Source organism: Megalops cyprinoides, chromosome 17 (assembly GCF_013368585.1).
Source record: "Megalops cyprinoides isolate fMegCyp1 chromosome 17, fMegCyp1.pri, whole genome shotgun sequence".
NCBI lineage: Eukaryota > Metazoa > Chordata > Actinopteri > Elopiformes > Megalopidae > Megalops > Megalops cyprinoides.
Window position 1 is genome coordinate 30,777,839 of NC_050599.1, and position 22,172 is coordinate 30,800,010.

The 22,172-nt window shown below is 42.3% G+C and overlaps 1 protein-coding gene across 3 annotated transcripts in view; it reads right to left on the bottom strand.

Moving 5' to 3' along the window:
- The window catches only part of LOC118792153 (ena/VASP-like protein), a 35,533-nt gene extending 16,873 nt beyond the window's left edge, over positions 1-18,660 (bottom strand). Inside the window, exons 1-3 of one of the 3 annotated variants that reach the window (XM_036549880.1) lie at positions 18,110-18,658; positions 3,161-3,329; positions 2,241-2,418 (exon numbers count right to left, since the gene is read on the bottom strand). In XM_036549880.1, coding sequence (XP_036405773.1) covers positions 2,241-2,418; positions 3,161-3,329; positions 18,110-18,114 — 352 coding nt within the window. In that variant the 5' untranslated portion in view covers positions 18,115-18,658. Of the gene's footprint in view, positions 1-2,240; positions 2,419-3,160; positions 3,330-18,109 lie in introns of all 3 variants that reach the window. The other 2 variants (XM_036549879.1, XM_036549881.1) reach the window with 2 other exon arrangements.
- Between the last annotated feature and the right edge of the window lie 3,512 nt (positions 18,661-22,172).

Consider the following 22,172-nt stretch of genomic DNA (forward strand, 5'->3'; position numbering starts at 1 on the left):
TGGTTTTTAGAGGATATCATAGTTTATCACCTGAATACATTACTAAAATTGAAATTTTGTGCACAGAACTGGCATAAAGATGCACAGAACATTTCTTTACTGTTACTGGTTTTCTGTCAATGAATAAAATACAATTTTCCAGAACACCTTAGTCATATTCGGAGCTGGAAAACCACTGTGCCAACATTTTATTTGTAGCAATGTCTTGGAACGTGTAGCTCTTGCTCCTCCATGATAATCTGTGACTCACCCGGACATGCCTCCAACTCGCGCAAGACTTGGCTGAGAGACTTGACGAGAATTGGCCACTGACAGCAGTGGAGATGAGAGAGCGCGCTTGAGAAAAAGTTTAGAGAGGAGGGATCAATCTAAATATAACATTATTGGTCATATTTCTAAATAATAAAGGCATAGGGCTTCTACTAATAATTATATATAAATAAATCGGATTTTACCGATGCAAAAGATGTTAGAAACGATGCATCCTGAGTTCATCCCAAATTGTATCCGGTGCACACTTTTTTTAATCAGGGCAACTGCAAGTTTTATGCTGGTGCATTGATGCAAATTGGTGAATCTTACCATCCTTAGTATATATACACTGATGAGCCAAAACATTATGGCCACTCACAGGCAAACCAAATAACGTTGATCATCTCCAAACAAAGGCACATGTCAAGGTCTGCGTAGATTAGATGGTAAGCGAACAATCAGTTCTCATAGTCAACGTGTTGGATGCAGGAGAAATGGGCAGGAGTAAAGACCTGAGCGACTTTGCCAAGGGCCAAATTGTTATGGTCTGACGACTGGGTCATCGACATCTCTGAAACGACAAGGCTTGTGGGGTGCTCCCGGTCAGCAGAGGTGAGTACCTACTGACAGTGGTTAGACAAACCACAAACCGGCAACAAGGTGTTGGAGCGCCCAAGGCTTATCGATACACGAGGTCAACGCAGGCTATCCCGTCTGGTCTGAACTGACAGAAGGTCTACTGCGGCACAAGTCACAGAAAATTTTAATGATGGTTACGGGAGGAATGTGTCACAACACACAGTGCATCGCAGCCTGCTGCGTATGGGGCTGCGTAGCCGCAGACCAGTCAGAGTGCCCATGATGACCCCTGTCCACTGTCAAAAGTGCCTACAATGGGCACCCGAGCATCGGAAGTGGACCTTGGACCAGTGGAAGAAGGTTGCCCGGTCCGATGAGTCCCGTTTTATTTTAGATCACGTGGATGGCCGTGTACGTGTGCGCCATTTACCTGGGGAACTGATGGTACCAGGATGCACTGTGGGAAGACGACAAGCCGGTGGAGGGAGCGTGATGATCTGGGCAATGTTCTGCTGGGAAACCCTGGGTCCGGCCATTCATGTGGACATCAATTTGACATGTGCCACCTACCTAAACATTGTTGCAGACCAAGTACACCCCTTCATGGCAATGGTATTCCCTGATGGTAGTGGCCTCTTTCAGCAGGATAATGCGCCCTGCCACACTGCACACATTGTTTGAGAATTATTTTGAGGAACATGATGAAGTGTTCAAGGTGTTGCCCTGACCTCCAAATTCTCCAGATCTCAATCCGATTGAGCATTTGTGGCATATGCTGGACCAACAAGTCCGATCCACAGCGGCTCCAACCCGCAACTTACAGGACTTGAAGGATCTGCTGCTAATGTTTTGGTGCCAGATGCCACAGGACACCTTCAGGGGTCTTGTAGAGTCCATGCCTCGCTGGGTCGGTGCTGTTTTGGCATCACACGGAGGACCAACAGCATATTAGGCAAGTGGTCATAATGTTTTGGCTCATCAGTGTATATCCCACTTATATCCAATATCCAGACAATTCTAAACATCAAATGTTGTCTTGCATTGTTACACAGGAGCAGTGAATTTCCTCCATTTGCCTAATTATTTTTCTGTATGATGATATACAGGGTTTGACAGCATACCACTTAAACAAAAAGATGATGCCTGCCTTTTTGGTTCTTGTTAAAATTGTAATAAAAAATATTGCACTATCAAAACTACAGCTTGGATAAGGTTCCAAGGTGATCAGTTGAATATATGGTCCAGTTTCATTACGATAGATATGGGTAAACATACTGTGGTAAGCACACTAATTCCTCAGACCACTTAGTACGATCCAGTCCCACCCTGAGAACCCAATGACAGTGTCAGTAATTTATATGCTTTGATTGATGACAACAACAGTGGTGGAGCTGGATGATACAGCTCACCTCCATCCTGGGAGCTCAGCACATTGAGGGCAAAGAGCATGGCGTTGGAGAAGGTGGTGGCCTCCTCCTTGCTGGCGAAGTTGAAGCCATACACCTGCCTGGCATCACGCCACTGATGAAAGGTGGGTGTGGCCTGGTTGTACTTGAGGCCTTTGACTATGGAGTAATTGATGACCACCTGCAAACCGTATAGGAAGACCATGTGAGATCACTGACCAGAAGCAGGCTAACTCTGCATTCCACACACATTTACTCATCACTGTGAAAAGTAAGTATCACTGATATTTCTCAAAGGCAGTTTGGCATTTTACCAAAAACATTTCACCAGCAATCACCAACAAAGATGAAAAGGAAATACTCACACTTATTCAAGTGGAAGAGACCCCCCCCCCCCACCCCCAGTGTTCTGTACCTGCTGCTCCTGCATTACGATACCTCCCCCAAGTGTACTGTACCTGCTGCTCCTGCATTAGGATACCCCCCCCAGTGTACTGTGCCTGCTGCTCCTGCAGTAGGATACCTCCCCAGTGTACTGTACCTGCTGCTCCTGCTTTAGGACACCCCCCAGTGTACTGTGCCTGCTGCTCCTGCATTAGGATACCCCCCACAGTATTCTGTACCTGGTGCGACTGCACTAGCATACCCCCCAGTGTATTGTACCTGCTGCTCCTGCATTAGCATACCCCCCCCCCCCCCCGAGTGTACTGTACCTGCTGCTCCTGCATTAAGATACACCTCCTCCCCAGTGTACTGTACCTGCTGCTCCTGCATTAGGATACCCCCCCCAGTGTACTGTACCTCCTGCGACTGCACCAGCATACCCCCCCAGTGTACTGTACCTGCTGCTCCTGCAGTAGGATACCCCACAGTGTACTGTATCTGCTGCTCTTGCATTAGGATACCCCCCCAGTGCGCTGTACCTGCTGGTCCTGCAGCTTAACGCCCACCACACGGAAGCTGTTATTGGCAGTGTTGTGGTAGATGTTGATGCGGCTGAAGCCCTGCTGGCCAGGCTTGATTGGCACCCACTTCTTGCTGCTGTCGTCATAAACCATGACGGAGGCACGGGCCTGGCAGATGCTCTGCTCGCTGTGTAAGGATAGACGAGTGTTCATGTGACCACACTGCTATCCATTTCTGCTCTCTTTGGAGGGATTTCCTATAGCCTATTGCCAAATGCAAACAATATTATTTAATTATGATAAGGTAAGCACATGAATGTTCATTGAATCCATCTGCAAAAACTTTTACAAATGGAAAAATGATCAGTTGCCAGAAACAGTTTGTCCAAAACAGTGTCTGTGTGTCACAGAAAGCATCAGGGTTTAGGGCTAGCTTCCCCTGTGCAAGTCCTGAGGTGGTAACATACATTATACTTGTGTAATGTGTCAGGTCCTGCAGTGGCAGAGTCCTAATATCTGCAAAGTTCATATCCAGAGTCATGATAGGTGCACAAGTCTCTACCTAAAAGTATCTGGCAAAGCTTTCAATTTGGAAGAAAGCTGCTGATTTAAAGAGATCTGGACATAAAGCTGTTAAGCAGGTATCTGCTTTTTCATATTTTGCTATTAACATCAATGTGCTATCTATAATGTACTAGTCCTTCAGATTGGGACTACCTAATCTTGTGGGTGTGCAAACAAGAGTGTGTATTTAATGTGTGCATCTTAATTCCAGTGACAAATAGTCTAACGGTATAAGCAGAATAACCAACTCCATGCTGTTGTTATACATTAAAACACATAAAAAGCACTTATAAAGCACGTATGAAGCTGTTCAGAAGTGCTTCCACTCTGCCTTGGGTAACTTCATAGAGTACAGAACTCCTCTGGACCCTCATTCACTATTAGGTGTTATCACATGTGTTACCATAAAGGACTCAATCCAATTCCAATTCCAATTAGCTTTTATTACATCTAAAACACTGCTATTTTATGCTAATAGGTCCACCCATCTAAAATATATCTACTTTATGTTAATGGGTTAGCCCATCTACAACACCCCTACTATATGTAAATTGTGATCCCATCTAAAACACCCCCACTTAATGTAATGGGTGACCTCATCTACAAAGCCCCTACTTTATGTTAATGGATCAGTTCAGTCCCAGAGATGGATGCTTTACGCTCATCTCAATTTGAATAACAGGGTTGGAAATTAGTGATCACGGATATAAGAGTATTTGTTCAGCTTCCATATCTCCATAGTGGCTGTTATTACAGCATTACAAAGAAAGAAATTCTACAGGTAATCAAGAAGAACTGGAAAATCACCCAATCCAGGTAACATACCATCTGAAGCACTAAAGATGGACCCTGACACCACAGTAGACATGATTTCAAAAGAGATATGGAAGGAAGAAGTAGTCCCAGAGGAATGACTGAGAGGTTATATCACCAACCTCTCAAAGAAGGTTAGAGACTGTCAGAACTGGAGAGGAATAGAATTACTGTCCATAAGGCATTTATAATGCTCATCCAGGATAGTATCAAGACTGCAGTAGAACACCAAATTAAAGGAGCAAGAAGGTCATGTACAGATCATCTTGTAACCCTCCATATCATCACTGAACAATCTATGAAATAGTAATCCTCAATGTACATCAATTTACCCAGACTTCAACAAGGCATTACACTCACTCGACAGATGAAATATATGGCAGATGTTGAAACACTCCGGCAATCAAAAGAACATTGTTATCACCATCCAATGTCTTTACACAAATAATACCTGCCATGTTGTACACAACTCTTACTCTCTCTTGCAACTCCTTTTGGTTAACACTGGGGTTAGGTAAGGATGTCTTCTTTTACCAACCCTATTTGTACTGGTTAGGAACTGGACAATGGACATTAAACTGGAAAGTGGAGGACTTGGACTATATTGATGACATGGCATTATTGTCACACACAATGGATCATTTGCAGATGGACTTGGCACTGTTGCCTGGAGGACTAACTTATAAATCAATGAAAACAAAACCAAATGCATGAGGATCAGTAAATCACAAGCACTGCCATTATACCTGAATGAACAACCCACTGAGGACATACAGAGTCTCATACACCTGGGCAGCATGATGTCAAGACGTGGACAGATGAAGATATAAAAACAAGAACAAGTAGAGCATTTCATTTACATTCACTGCATGAAGGAATAAGACCTTCTCCATAAAACCCAAGGTCAGCATTTTTGAATCCAACATCTTGTGAAGAATCTGGAGACTGACTAAAAATCTGGAACAAAACTGCAAGTCACCATCAGCTCATGCCTCAGGTGAATCCTTGGGATTAAGTGGCTAGTGGATATCCAACAAAGTCCTCTGGTAAAGAACAAACCAGATGCCAGTGTCCAATGCCATACCTGAACAAAAATGTGAGTGGGTAGGCCACACTCTCCTTAAAGGCCCTCAGAACATCTCCAAACAGGCCCTGGACCAGAACCCACAGGGGCGGGGAAGAAGAAAGACCCACCTACATCTGGCACAGGTGCCTAAGCTTGGAACTCAAGAATATAGAGTTATCATAGTCAAAAGCCAAGAAAGCTGTCTTAGATCTGGAACACTGGAGATCTTTAGTAAAGGCCCTATGCTCCTCAAGGAGCAAAGAGGATAGGTAAGTTGATAAAACTGCAAAATTAGTCCAGAAACAATTTCAAGACCGATATAAACCTGTAGAAAAAGACCTGAAACCATTCCAGACGTATTAGTACAGAAACAATTTCACAGCCTACATAAACCACCATAATCCCTAGATTTCTGACCACAGAAGACTCAACAGACTTTACAGAAACTCTTATAGCAGTGAGAATCTCTTTCAGAGTGTTCGGAGGAAATTAATTGTTTGGCATTTGGAGGGGAATGAAAACAATTTTGATTACAGATTTGTGTCTCTCTACAAACTAATTAGCATAAGGCAGCAAAGACATGGATGAACAGAAATGACATGAAATGTATGAAATGATACTATGTGAGTCAAACTGTTTGAGTGAAAATGTGTTCATCACCATGTGTCAAGGATACAGCATAAGCCAGGATAAAAAAGAAAAAGCTAGCATGCAGCTTATGATGCATGTTCCTCTTTGTCCCTGTTCTTTTGTGCTGATCCTCTCTGGTGTTCCTCTGTGCTCCTCACCACTCCTCTCTGATGATCCTCTCTACACCTCACTGTTCTTCTCTGCTGATCCTCTCTGCACCTCACCATTACTCTTTGCTAATCCTCACTATTGCACCTCTCTGCTCCTCACCATTCCTCTCTGCTGATGATCTCTGCTGTACCTCTCTGCTCCTCACCATTCGTCTCTGTGGATCCTCTCTGAGCCTCACAGTTCTTCTCTGCTGTTCCTCTCTGCTTCGCACCATTTCTCTCTGCTGTTCTTCTCTACTTTTTTCTCTCAGCTTTCCTCTCTTCCTCTCTCAAAAGAGAGCAGAGAGAGGGCAACAGAAGAGAGGAACAGCACAGGGAAAGAGGAGCAGGCAAAGAAAGAAAGAAAGAAAAGCAGACAGAGGAACAGTACTGTTAACTGTGAAATGTTAACTGTTTCACAATCTCTTGATTGCTTTTCCCCAGGGTAAGGGAATAATTTCCCAGTGTTTTCTGGCCTTTGGTATTGTGGTATTTCCATTTCCATGGGGAAATGAGCTGTATGTACCATCTTAATAAGGCCTGACAGCTGGACCAACGTGGTTCACTTTGGTTTAACCAGCCTGACAGCTGGACCAATGTGGTTCACTTTGGTTTAACCACCCTGACAGCTGCACTGCTACAGTTTGCAGAGATTCTAGTGATTCTATACTCCCTTTATCTTATTCGTATTCAGTGGAATACTGAATAATATAATAAATAGTTGATAGTCAGGATAAGATTCCAGAGGGACATCAGGGACTGCAACATTCTCTGTTTGTCGGAAACATAGCTGACCCCCTCGGTTCTGGACCTGGCTGTAATGCCATCTGAAAACTTCTGTGTTCTACGAATGGACAGAACAACAGAGGCTGGTAAATCCAGAGGTGGAGGGGTCTGTTTCATGGTGAACAACAAATGGTGTGACCCCAGGAACATTTCCACTCTGTCGCGTTCCTGTTCGCCTCATCTGGAGCATCTAATAATAATGTGCCATCCATTCTACCTGCCCCGGGATTTTACTGTGTTCATCGCCACTGCTGTGTACATCCCACCTCAGGCGGACACAGGTATGGCTCTATCTAAGCTCCATGATGTGCTCAGTGTCTATGTAAACAAACACCTGGATGCTGCCATTATCTTGGCTGGGGACTTTAATACAGCCAACCTTAGACAGGTCATGCCGAACTTTTATCAACATGTCTCCTGTCCAACTAGAGGGGCAAACACACTGGACCACTGCTATTCGCAGTTCAGCAATGGCTAAAAAGCTAACTCGCTACCGGAATTTGGTAAATTGGACCATACTGCCATTTTTCTTGTGCCGGAATATAAAAAAAGGCTTGTACAGGAAGCTCCGAGGAGGCGTGTGGTGAAGCGCTGGTCAAACCAATCACAAGCCGCGCTACAGGATGCGCTAGATGACGTTGACTGGGATATGTTCCGGGCGAGTTCCGCTGACGTCAACAAGTTTGCGGATGCTGTAGTTAGCTTCGTTAGCATGCTAGCTGAGGAAGCAACATACACTGTCACCATAAGGAATTTTCCCAATGAGAAACCGTGGGTGGATAAATCCATCCAATCTGCAGTGAACGCACGCACGGCTGCGTATAATGCGGGACTCAAGTCGGGGAATATGAGCGAGTATAAAGTGGCGTGCTACGCTCTCTGATGTGCAGTGAAAGCCGCTAAGCTCCGGTACAGAGACTGGAGTCCAACTGTATGACTCCTGTCGCATGTGACAGGGACTGAGGACTATCAGCGATTTCAGAAGCAAATCCATCGCCGCGGGGATTACCGACACTGACAAACTCCTTCTATGTGCGATTTGAGGCTAACTGCCCCACTCCAATTCTCTTACCTTCCCAATAGGTCTACTGAGGACGCCATCTCTCACGTCCTGCACACCACCCTTACACACACAGACAAAGGAAGAGGGAACTATGTGAGGCTGTTGTTTATTGATTATAGTTCAGCCTTGAACACTGTAGTCCCACACATGCTGGCCTCCAAGCTCAAGGAACTGGGACTGAATGTGACTGGGTTCTGAACTTTCTTACAGGTAGATCTCAGATAGTGAGAATGGGCCAGTCCACCTCTAACACCATCAACCTGAGTACAGGAGCCCCACAGGGTTGTGTCCTGAGCCCCCTACTCTACTCTCTCTATACGTATGACTGTGTGTCCTCTTACAGTTCCACTTCTTCTTGCTGACGATACAGTGGTTCTTGGCCTCATCTCCAACAACGATGAGGCTTCCTACCTGGATGAGGTGGAGAAGCTGGTAACCTGGTGTCAGGTGAACTGTCTCTATCTGAATATCAACAAAACCAAGGAGCTGGTTGTCTTCAGAAGGGGGCAGCAGCAATCTTACACCCCGCTCATGATTGGTGGGACCCAAGTGGAGAGAGTGAGTAGCTTCAGGTATCTTGGGGTTCATATCACTGAGGACCTGACCTGGACTAATCACATCCAAGCTCAGGTAAAAAAGGCCAGACAAAGGATGTACCACCTGAGACTGCTGAGGAAATTCAGGGTCCTCTCAGCGATTCTAAAAACTTTCTATACCGGGGTTACAGAAAGCATACTGACCCAGTGTATCTCAGCGTGGTATGCAAACTACTCTGCCCTGCAGAGAGTGGTGCACTTAGCTGAGCGCATTTTCAGGACTGCCCTCCCCACTCTGCAGGACATCTACACCAGGCGATGCAGTACCAGAGCTGTCAAAACTATTATGGACTCCACCCATCCCAGTAACTACCTGTTCAGCTTGCTGAAATTCCGCAATCTGATGGCCAAAACTGAGAGGCTCAGGAGGAGCTTCTTCCCCCAGGCCATCAGGCTCCTCAACACAGACATGCCTGCCACACTAATCTTAACCACATACTCCTTATTGAAAGATGTGATACTATCCAGTTTTTATTTTTATTAGTCTTATTCTTACTGTACATTTTTTAACTTTCAAATTTAACTTTTTTTATTCTTACTGTACATACTTTTCTCCTTTTATCCATTTTTATCTAATTTATTTATTTTTATCTCTGCTACTTTGCACAGTCTAAGGAGTTGAGCCAGTTGTACATTTCACTGAAAGTTGTATACTGCTTATACAGTTGCAAGAAAAAGTATGTGAACCCTTTGGGATTACTTGGATTTCTGCATAAATTGGTCATAAAATATGTTCTGATCTTCATCTAAGTCACATCACTAGACAAACACAGTCTGCTTAAACTAATACCGCACAAAAAATTATAAGTTTCCATGTTTTTATTGAACACAACATGCAAACATTCACAGTGCAGGGTGGAAAAAGTATGTGAACCTTTGGATTTAATAACTGGTTGACCCTCCTTTGGCAGCAATAACCTCAACCAAACGTTTCCTGTAGTTGCAGATCAGACCTGCACAACGGTCAGGAGGAATTTTGGACCATTCCTCTGTACAAAACTGTTTCAGTTCAGCAATATTCTTGGGATGTCTGGTGTGAATCGCTCTCTTGAGGTCATGCCACAGCATCTCAATCGGGTTGACTCCAGGGCCACTCCAGAAGGCGTATTTTCTTCTGCTGAAGCCCCTCTGTTGTTGATTTACTTCTATGCTTTGGGTCGTTGTCCTGTTGCATCACCCATCCTCTGTTGAGCTTCAGTTGGCCGAGAGATGGTCTTAAGTTTTCCTGCAAAATGTCTTGATAAACTTGGGAATTCATTTTTCCGTCGATGACAGCAATCCGTCCAGGCCCTGAGGCAGCAAAGCAGCCCCAAACCATGATGCCCCCTCCACCATATTTCACAGTTGGGATGAAGTTTTGATGTTGGTGTGCTGTGCCTTTTTTTCTCCACACATAGCGTTGTGTGTTCCTTCCAAACAACTCAATTTTGGTTTCATCTGTTCACAGAATATTTTGCCAGTAGTGCTGTGGAACATCCAGGTGCTCTTTTGCAAACTTGAAAAGTGCAGCAATGTTTTTTTTGGACAGCAATGGCTTCCTCCGTGGTGTCCTCCCATGAACTCCATTCTTGTTTAATGTTTTACTTATTGTAGATTTGTCAACAATAATGTTAGCATGTGCCAGAGATTTCTGTAAGTTTTTAGCTGACACTCTAGGATTCTTCTTCACCTCATTGAGCATTCTGCGCTGTGCTCTCACAGTCATCTTTACAGGACGACCACACCTAGGGAGAGTAGCAACAGTGCTGAACTTTCTCCATTTGTAGACAGTCTGTCTTACCATGGACACATGGACATCAAGGCTTTTAGAGATACTTTTGTAACCCTTTCCAGCTTGATGCAAGTCAACAATTCTTGATCGTAGAGCTCTTTTGTGCGAGGCATGGTTCACATCAGGCAATGCCTCTTGAGAACAGCAAACTCAAAACTGGTGTGTGTTTTTTATAGGGCAGGGCAGCTTTAACCAACACATCCAGGTTGGCTGACTCCTGGCTCCAATTAGCTCTTGGAGAAGTCATTAGCCTAGGGGTTCACATACTTTTTCCACCCTGCACTGTGAATGTTTGCATGTTGTGTTCAATAAAAACATGGAAACCTATAATTTTTTGTGCGGTATTAGTTTAAGCAGACTGTGTTTGTCTAGTGATGTGACTTAGATGAAGATCAGAACATATTTTATGACCAATTTATGCAGAAATCCAAGTAATCCCAAAGGGTTCACATACTTTTTCTTGCAACTGTAACTGTGCATGTGACAATTAAAGTTCTTGATTCTTGATTCTGGATTCTTTATTCTTGGAAGAGTAGATTTGCCAGATATTCAAACCACAACAGGAGGAGAATGACAAAGTAGGAAAAAACACATGACCCTTACAAAAAGTCATCTTGCTTCCCTCTCTTTTTCATTGTGCTGAGTGCAGATTTCTGTTATTCTGAGGTCATATTCTGCTCCATGTCACATGTACACTCACTTTGTTGTTTTTTTGTTTTGTTCCTAGACGGAGTGATGTCATGTGATTTCAGGTTTGTAGCAGTATCCCAAAATCAATCATAAAATCAATTAATTCCTTCCTCTCCACAGAATTATATGGAGAAAGGGCCAAGCCGGGTGGCCTGTAGAGGGTTCTCTGTTAACCAGCTCTGATATAGCCATCATCAATTTAAAAGTTGACTAAAGGAAATGTTTCTCAGCCTTAAAATCTTCTCCAGATCTGCCTCTGTGCATGGATTAGGTCAGCAAAGAGTGACATCTGAAACAATGGTGCTAGCTGTAAGGGAGTGAAACTGGTGATTATGATCATGATGAAACATGTTTCAAATTCTAATTCCAGTGGAAACAGAGTGTGGGGGCTCTGAACCTCTCTGGGAATCTCTCTTCCAGGTAGACTGATGTGAAGGGAGTGGAATGGGAGCAAGGGGTACACTGAAAATCCAGCATAGTCAGAGGGGCTGCTACCTCTCAGCCCTAACACCCAGGTGAAAAACCACATACCCCCATACACATACACACACACACACACACACACACACACCACTACATCTCCACTCTTAAAACAAGCTGCTGATAGCACCATGCTGCACAGATTGATTAGGGAAAAATGGAATGACGCATTTCATTAGGCTCTCCCCATTGTCTCTGAGATAGTGCACCCTAACTTTAGTCATACAGTAGCAGCTGCAGCCTAACTTTAGTCATATAGATGCTGCACCCTAGCTTTAGTCAAACAGCAGCTGATGCAATGTAGCTCTACATTACATTACATTCGTTTAGCAGACACTCCTTTCCAGAGTGAATTCCAGCTCAAAACAGAAGTGTATCTATTCAAGTTGAATGAGCAACAGTGTCAGACCAGGTTAAGAACACTCCCAGACCAGTGAGTGTGAGCATAACACTATTCAAGCCCTACCACAATTTAACTTGTACAACCTCACTAGACATACATCACTGTCACTAAATCACAGAATCCTAAACACATTGCGATACTGCACCTAAAATAATCAGCAAGTAATACAATTAGCAGGTGTTAGCGGGTGAGGACTGAGGTGGAAGAGATGCAGTCTGAAGAGGTGGGTCTTCAGTCTGCATCGGAAGACCAGTGATTCTACCACTGAGGGACCAGTACAGACAGAGATTGTGTCTAAGAAGAGCAACCATGTTGGTATGGGACAGTCAGTTGCCCCATGATCCATACAGATGCTGCACCCTACGTTTAGTTATACAGCAGCCCCTACACCCTAACTTTTGTCAAATTGCAGATGCTGCACCCTTAGTTTAGTCATACAGCAATTGCTAGTCTGAGAGAACAGCAGTGGGAATGTATAGGACCTTTAGACACCAAGTCCATATTCATGAGTAAATTATTAGGTGCAGCCAAACAAACTTAGAATTTGCTGTCCACACCAGAAACAGTGGTTTATATAGCAATTCAAAGCAAATCTGACCTACCAATCCAATAGCAACAGTTCCATGAATTGGATCCTGAGGCCTAGTAATACAAATAATCACCACAACAATGTGCACTTTAAAATCTCATAATCTTCAAAAGGATGACCATTAGTGTACTGTGAATAGATCAGGTAGCTTTGCTAAGACTGTTGTCAGGAGAGCAGGAGAGGAAAAAATGGCACAGATAAATAAAACATAAAAGAGAACAAGACAGTCCATAAAACAGAAACAAGACAGCATGCACCATGGCAACAGAGCCCCTCCCCCACCCCGATTCCTGCATGGCTGGGAACTGCATCCTAATCCTTAAAGGGGAACATTTTAATTTCTGACAGCATGGGGTAAGGGCACTACTGCAAAAGCAGTATGTCCTTACCACACTGTACACTACAGCACTGTCCTTACCTCTTAATAATAATAATAATAATAATAATAATAATAAAGCTATTTGTATGATACCTTTCTTACATTTAGTAGAAGGCACACAGAAAGATAACAAACAAACAAAAATAGGGAAGGATATGACAATAATCCCACTAAGAAGATATACATGAATAACAACTTTAAATAAGTTGAGTTAAAAATATTAAGATATAAATGAACCAAAATAAATTCAATACAACCAAACTAGTAATCACTTTATTAGGAAGCAATCTTAAAATAGTGGGAGGGTTTGAAAATAGACATGGATTTACTGTAGCTAGTTCCAAACTGTAGTAGCTTTTATCGAGAAAGCATGACCTCCTTAGTTTTAGTCTGGCCTCTGAAGCAGTCAGAAGGGCTTTATCCAATGATCTAAGTGGATGTTTGGTTCGATACAAGGTTAAAAAGTCAGTAATATGAACAGGAGCCAACCCTGCTGTGACAGGCAGATAACACCTGAAAGACAGTGACACTGCAATATATCTCTGCCTGCAACAGCCTGAGAGATAGTGGTAGCATAATATATATCTGCCTGTCACTGCTTTAATTTCTATTTTTCATTATCTCAATTGCTGCTGTATTTCAAGATATGTGTGCATAATTTCTTATGTCTTTTGTCATTGTTTTTTGTTGTTGCTTATGCTATGATATAAGAGACGGAGAGAGAGAGAGAATCTGATCTTTTGAGAGCTTCAGCCTATCTTCCAAGGTCTAAGATAGTTAGGGCTTGCCAAAAGAAATACAGTAGCAGCCAATAATTGTACACACAAACATGTTGTATGCATGTGCACACACAAACACATATAGGTACGCGCACATACACACACACACACACACCTGTACTGTGTGAACGAGCACACATGCATGTACACACACAGTGCCCACACATACACGTATGTGCATGTACACACAAAAGCAAGCTCACAGAGGCACAGGATCGTATACCTCCAGTGCTGCTGTGCTCTCAAACCATCAATCAGCATGATTCTAACTGTATACACCCTTATCAGCTGTGCTCCCTTTCACTTAATTTAATACCCTGGGACCATGCTAAATGAATCTACTAATATAAATGAATATTACTAACATCCAGAGCAGTGGGTGCACCATAGAAAACATACTGGACATACCAGTAGGTTAGGAAGATGCAGGAGGTCAGCAGAACATCTGTAGGGAAATTATGGAGGCAAGTTTGTATATAGACCATATCCACAAGAAAGCAATGCTCTGAGGGCAGGTTTGCACATGTCTGGCAACAGTTATATATTGCTAGACGGTTTGTGCTTCTGTTTATGAGGGAAAGGTTGACTTTCCTTGATTTCAGATTCTGTCTAATTGATGTAAACAAAAATGACTGTAATTAGATGTTTTGCTGCAGCAAGGTAAAAACCATTCTCACATTCTCATCAAGGCAAAGGAGCTTCCTAGGGTTTAACCACACCCTGCATGCCCATATTTAACAAGCCAATAACAGTAAAACTGGAGAACATAAAAGTGATAGGGTACGTTATTATACTGAATCATAAGAGGGACAACAGCAGCCCCTTAAAAATCAATTAGTGACAAGCACATTAGCATGATCTTTCAAATGTGGTAATGAAAGAGCTTTGTGATTAAAATCAAAATTGCAAGAAGATGCTGCAAACACTGCATGTCACTGACTGTCTTACTTTAGGGATCTCCAATGCTTTGCTTCAGGCTGTGTCACAGCTTTAAATCAACATCAAATCTGATGTTACCAAACCGATGCCTGTCAAGAAGTAACCTCACAGGGAACCCTGGAGTTTTGGCTCTGTGTGCTACCTATTGGTAGATTTCTGGCCCATTTGCCCAATCATGCAAGAGAGAAAAAACAAAAATGTTGAATACTGTATGTCCTGTATCCTTGTATGTTAATGTTGTTTTAACAGTAACCAGCTGGTTTGATTACCCTGCCTAGAGTACTGTATCTAGCTATCTAGAGTATGCTATTTGCAAGTACACTATATGGACAAAATTATTCGGACTCCTGACCATTACATTGTAATGACATTGTATTCATATACACATACTTTAATATGGAGTTGGTCCCCCTTTTGCAGCTATAACAGCTTCCACTCTTCTTGGAAGGCTTTCCACAAGATTTTGGAGAGTTTCGGTGGGAATTTGTGCCCATTCATTCTGTAGAGCATATATGAGGTCAGGCACTGATGTTGGACGAGAAGGCCTGGCTCGCAATCTCCGTTCCACTTCATCCCAAAGGTGCTCAATGGGGTTGAGGTCAGGGCTCTGTGCAGGCCAGTCAAGTTCTTCCACACCGAACTCATCAAACCATGTCTTTATAGTCCTTGCTTTGTGCACTGGGGCACAGTCATGTTGGAATAGAAAAGGGCCTTCCCAAAACTGTTGCCACAAAGTTGGAAGCATAGCATTGTCCAAAATGTCTTGGTATGCTGAAGCATTAAGATTGCCCTTCACTGGAGATAAGGGGCCTAGCCCAAACCCTGAAAAACAGGTATGGCCAAATACTTTTGTCCATATAGTGTATCTTATTCATCGCATTTATTAATTGCACCATGACAACTAGCATATTGATAATGAAATGAACACTTTGATACAAAATAAATCATTCCAGAAACAATTGCTCATATGGTATCAGATGACAAATTTCACAAAACAAAATGCTTTTTGGCCATTTAGGTTTGATTTTACAAATTATAGGCAAATTTTAGCTACTTATTCTGAGATAACACTCAACGGAGATGCTAATGTCGAAGGATTTCATGAATTTAGCAACAACTAAAAAGAATTATGAACATCATTTAAGAATAATGGTTGGATATTTGGCTGCAATAAAAGAGAACAGCTGTGCTTAACAGTCTATTAGAGACAAAGGAGGGCATATTCTGTGATAATGCCCTGAGGCACAGTGGAAGAGAGAGAGATGTGTCAATGTGCTAATGAGTGACACTTAAGGACATCAGAACACAGGAAAACAGTCCTATTGTGTACTTTATAGAGGATCTGGGGCTGCAAACCAAATCAATCACCTGACTCTCCCAGTTGAATCCAAATCACTCCCTATAACTGTACCCCAGTCTCTGGTAATGAATCCAAATCACTCCCTATAACAGCATGCCACTTTCTTCAAATGAATCCAAATCACTTATAACTGCACCCTACTCTCTGTAACTGAATCCAAATTACTCACTAACCAGTGGCGTAGTTAGGTCCGATCATTCGGGGCTATAGCCGTGAATATTTTAAGCCTAGCCCTGAATATTTTCACCCTGAAAAAAGAGGCGTTTATAGCAAAACAACAGACTGTGTAACAGAGTGGAACTTGACTTGCAGCGTCCAGAGGTGTGATAATATTTATTTATTATAAAGGTAGATATGACTGCCCCAACCTACCGATGCCGATCTCCCTTCAAAAAAAGACTAGCTCCAGGTGAACTTGACTTAGACCCCGATCTTTTCAAAAGCTAACACCCCTGTCACTAACTGCATGCCATTCTCCTTAACTGAAATCAAATCATGCCCTATAACTGCATGTCACTATCCTGATCTGCAGACCAAATAACTTTCTATAACTGGCAGGAGCACTCTACCTCATCCCCATCCTGTGATGTATGGAAGCATCCTAAACTAGTTTGCTTTGTGATGCACACAGAAAGCATCATTACCTAGCTACATAAAGACAAAATCAGCTGGCATGCAGTAATCAGACAGATGATCAGAAAAAGTAGTTCTAGCTACTTGTTCCTTATCTGATCATGTGCTGCATATATTATGCAGTTTATTCTAACCATCTATGACATAGTAAGGGATGGTGAACAGAATGCAGATTGAGTCTATAATTTTATATTTTTAGGTTATATTGATGATAAAAATACTGCATAACATAATTATGAGTTACAGCATTAACAACGCTGTAAAATAAACATAAAACATAGAAGATGTAGGCTAACCTATATGAGTTGGGAATCTGTCAAGTTTGGAATCTAAAATTCACCATGACAAATCATGACCATATTTTTTTACCATCTTTTTTTAACGTGAAATTTTATTTTCTCGCTAATTAATTATTATTGTGGCGATGGAAAATTTTCTGAAGCATATTTATAGCTATAAACATCCTTGTTAGTTCCACACCGACCTAATGCATTCCGGTATCCAATATGCAAGAGACTGACGCGTTTTTCTAATGACGAACTAAATAACATTATGCATGCAGTGGGTGAAGGCCGTTAACTTACGTCCTCACATAAATACTGTTAAATTTCTCGTCAAATGCTTCCCTTTTGAGATGCACCTAGCACCACATTCATACGCATGAAATGTAGGTACCACACTTTCTGATTCACAATTCCCTGTAATTCCAAAAATGGAGATTAATCATATTTTGGAGTGACTTCTCATAAGACCTTTTGCAATTCATACATAATAAAAGAAGTAATCGTGGTAACTCGGCGATAAATACAGTAAGTAACGAGTTTACACCAATTATATAATATTATATTATTATTATGCACCAAGGGGGTTCTATGAACCACTCACGTACTGACATTTCAGTTATATGGCAATATATTATAAAATTAGTTATTTATTTACATCCACTCGCCATTCGTGAATACAAATTGTGTGTAACTGGTGAGCACCAGCTTTGCCGAATTAATGTATAATATTTTTGGCATTCTGTGGACCATCCAAAACATAATTTAAGAGGTAGGAGAGTTACAAGTACAATGGCGATCTTACCAATGCCGATTGTTATAAGAATAGTCAACATGTTTAAAGACATATTTAGCATAAGTGGTCCATATCACAGAATAAAACTGGCCTCGGCCTTGCACCAAGCCATGTCGCTCACAGCGTTTTTCTAACGCCCTATATAAAGCTAATCAATGCTGCTGCGCTGTCAAAGCAGGCGCATGCTTACTGTTGCCTACCTCATTTTCCTTCCCCTTCAGCCAAACCGTTAAATGAGAAAATTGTCAAATTATCTGCCTCTTCGTCGCCTCTTCTGTGCCGTATGGAATACGTAGCAATGCAAGTCTTGAGGTACAAATATTAATAATATGACGTGAATGGTTTTTGCTGTACCCTATTATGTCAGTCAGGAAATCCAACAACAGTCTGCTGCTGATGCTGAGAGAGCACGCGAAATGCTACAAACAAATTCCAAGGTTTTCTCTTTCTTTTTTTAAACAAATCTCACTCCGATCTCTCTCATTATTTCCACGTATCCTTAGCTCCATCGTGGACCAACGCGTGTAGCTGTCTGTCCTATAAGGCAGGGGGTTGGGGTTAGCAGCAGCTGCAAAGTTGCCATTTTCCCTCGTCCCTGTGGTGAATTCAGCACAAAACGGCCTGAGGTCTGCCGCCCACTGGTGATACAGCTCTCCGCATCCAACTGGAAAGCCTCACGCACGCACACGCGCACTCACCCCTCCATGTCGTCTTCGTGTACCGCGCCTCACGTGCAGATCCAGCAATTAAAACGTTAAACGTTTAGGATTTTTTTACGTATGTCTCGACCGTGAGGAAAATGAGACATGCCCACAGTCTGAATCCACATTTATCTTGAAAACACATTGTAGTAACGTTTTTAAACTACTGTTGCTGTATCATCCAGTAAATAAAGGGACTTAAATCGGAGAAATCAACATCTTCGCTGGCGTTCGTGTGTTTTATTGTTTAATTATCTATTTATTTTATCGTGTTTTATCGAGAGTTGAATTGAGAACAGATTCGCCGGGACCGGTCGTAAGAAATCGAGGGTCCAACTACGGTCAAGAACAAGACGGCTCAAAAATGCGAACTCTGTGACACTCGGGGTTTCTGCAGGTTTCAACAAATTAAACGTAAGACCTTTTTATGACCATTACGAACGCAATTTAAGACCTATTTCACGTCCACACTGGCAAAAAAGTACGAAGGATATGAAGGAAATCGGAGTCCCAGAATTACTTGCAAAGTAAATGAATTTATTCACATTCACATGCGACTCCTGCCTTTAAACCCAAAAAGTTCCTAATTTGAGAGTTTCCTTGCACAAGGTGCAGCGGGCTTCAGATTCGTTATTTTCAACAGGCTTCCACCAAGCACTAAATAAGCTGTTCTCGAGCCAGATCTCGTTGAACTTGCACTTACCCATATTAGATGAAAGTAACGTTAACAGAAACAATTTTAACTTATTACTTCTAGAAGTAGGTATTTTTTGAATGAGAGGAGATGCCACGTTAGCCCACACACCACATCGCGACACACTAGCTGAGTGTGCTCCGATAAATTCTGACTGGGCTGCACAGTTTGCATTAGTGGTTATTGGTTCCATGATGGTTCCGTTGTGTAGTTTTATTACAGCGTGATCAGTACAATTTTTTTTCCCCAAAAACACATTTAAAAGCGAGACTGAAGTTACTGCAACTTTATAAAAGTAACGTTAACTTCATAATCCAATCAAATTTTAAGACCGTTTTTAAGACATTTTAAGGCCTAAAATTCTGATTCAATTTTAGACTTTTAAAGACTTTTTAAGGACCTGCGGAAACCCTGTTTATGGAAAATTTTATCTGCTCTAAATGCGATAAAATAAAAGAACTGCAGGAGAAGCTGATTGATCTACACATGAAACTTCGCCAACTGACAGAGCAAAACGCTGTCTTAAAACAGACATCGAAACTTCAGGACACTTTTAACTCCACGGTCTTAATTGGATCAGCTGGCATGGGAGCACAAAACTCAGTGCTCCTTGCATCAACTCTCCTGGCTCAAGAGCCATGTGTGGAAACACTGGCCAAGGAGCATTTTCCACCACTAACCACCGACATGGCAGCTCCAGCTGTGGGACACTCAATGGGCTCCTGCTCCACACCAGGTCTGAGGGAACATCAGTGGAAACCAAGGGCGTAGGTTTGCATATGGACGGTAGGGACATGTCCCTACCAATATTTTGGGAGGACAGAATTGTCCCTACCAATGTTTGAGCAAACTCGTTTGCATTATCTTTGGAGTAAAGCCATATTAGATAGTTCTGATGTACCCTCGGTTGTTGTGTCCCTACCAATGTTGAGACCAAACCTACGCCCTTGGTGGAAACGAGTGGGTGACAGAGGCAGGCGGGGTAGATAGCAGACAATCCTCTGCCCCCTACCATCCCTGGAGCTGAAAAAAACGTTTTATGATGCTAAGCCCGGTCTTGTCCCCTGACCGCCATCCCTCTGCTGTACCCACCCATCCACCATCGCTTGCTTCCACCTTGGTGATCGGTGATTCCATCGTTCAGGGACTCTCGCTTCCCTCTCATCGAACAGCTGCAGCAGTCCACTGTTTCCCCCAAGCCGGTGTATTGGATCTCAACACACAGCTTCCAGCCATACTTGGAAAATATGCTAACGTGAGTACTGTGGTGGCACATATCGGCAGCAACGACACCTCTCACCGTGAGTCTGAAACCTTAAAGGAACATTTTAAAACTTTTCTCACGACCCTTAAAGAAACTGGGAATAACATTGCAATTTCAGGACCCCTACGACTTCTAAAAGGGGCATAGAAAAATTCAGTCATTTGTTCTCCCTAAATTCATGGCTAAAAACCGTATGTGGCAAATTTGAGGTCACTTTTATAGGCAACTTTGATCTTTTCTGGGGCCGCCCTGTGTTCCTTAAGCGCAATGGACTGCACTCCGACCATAGGGGTTGTCAGCTGCTCACCCAAAATATTGTGCAATGTATTTCACTATGACTACCTTCCCCACCTACCCATGTTGATTTTATAAAACACACCATCTCAACTCGACACACAACGCTCTCAAACGATCACATCACTGGACCACTACCATCATCAAGAGATTTTTTGTCAGAGCCTGTGAAACAGACTGACAAATGTAAAACTATCCTTGTTTAATGTTAGATCTCTAGCAAACAAGTCATTTTTAATCAATAATTTTATTATCACTTGATTTTATATTTTTAACTAAAACCTGGTTAGAAAAAAATGGCAGTGCAAAAATTCTCATTGAGCAGCCCCCCCTAACTTCAGTTTTATGGATGTTGCTAGAGCTGGTAAGAAAGGAGGCGGAGTAGCTGTTTTATTTAAGGATGTATTTCAGTGCAAGCAGACATCATTTGGAAATTTTTTATCCTTTGAATACCTTTCTGCTATACTGAAATGTTCCCCTCGAGGTCTACTGCTAATTATTTACAGGCCACCAAAATACTCTGCTAACTTCATTGAAGAATTTGCTGAATTAATGTCCATTATTTCTACAGACTTTGACCGTATAGTGATCTCTGGTGACTTTAATATTCATATCGATAACTCCAACGACAAGAGTACTAAAGATCTTCTTGCCATGCTGGACACCTTTGGACTGTCCCAGCATGTGAAAGGGCCAACACACAGTGGGGGGCATACATTGGACTTGATTATCACCAAGGGTCTCAATATTTCAAATGTTGATGTAATTGACCTTGCCTTATCTGACCACTTTGGTATATTTTTGATGTGTCCATTACCCCTCACATCCATATTAGATCAAAAACTGTTAAAAAACGGTTTATCAATGAGAATACTAATGCGTTGTTCAAGAAAGCTATCTCTTTGTCACAAACCCTTACTTCAACCTAATGATCTTCTAGATAATTTCAATTCCAAAATTGTTAATATTATTGATGTCATTGCTCCTGTTAGGGTCAAATAAATCTCTGGTAAGCAAAAAGCACCATGGAGAAATGCTATATCTGTAAAAACCCAAAAAAGGGAGTGTCGAAAAGCTGAGCGCAATTGGCGAAAAACAAACCTCCAGATTCACTATGAGATCTATAAAGACAGACTTCATAATTACAATTCAAAATTGAGAAGTGCTAGACAGTCCTATTTTTCTAATATCATTAACAGTAATATAAATAATACACACATTCTATTTGCTACTGTTGACAGGCTAACAAATCCTCTGCCATCAATAGCCCCTGAATTCCTTTCCACTAATAAATGCAATGAGTTTGCTAA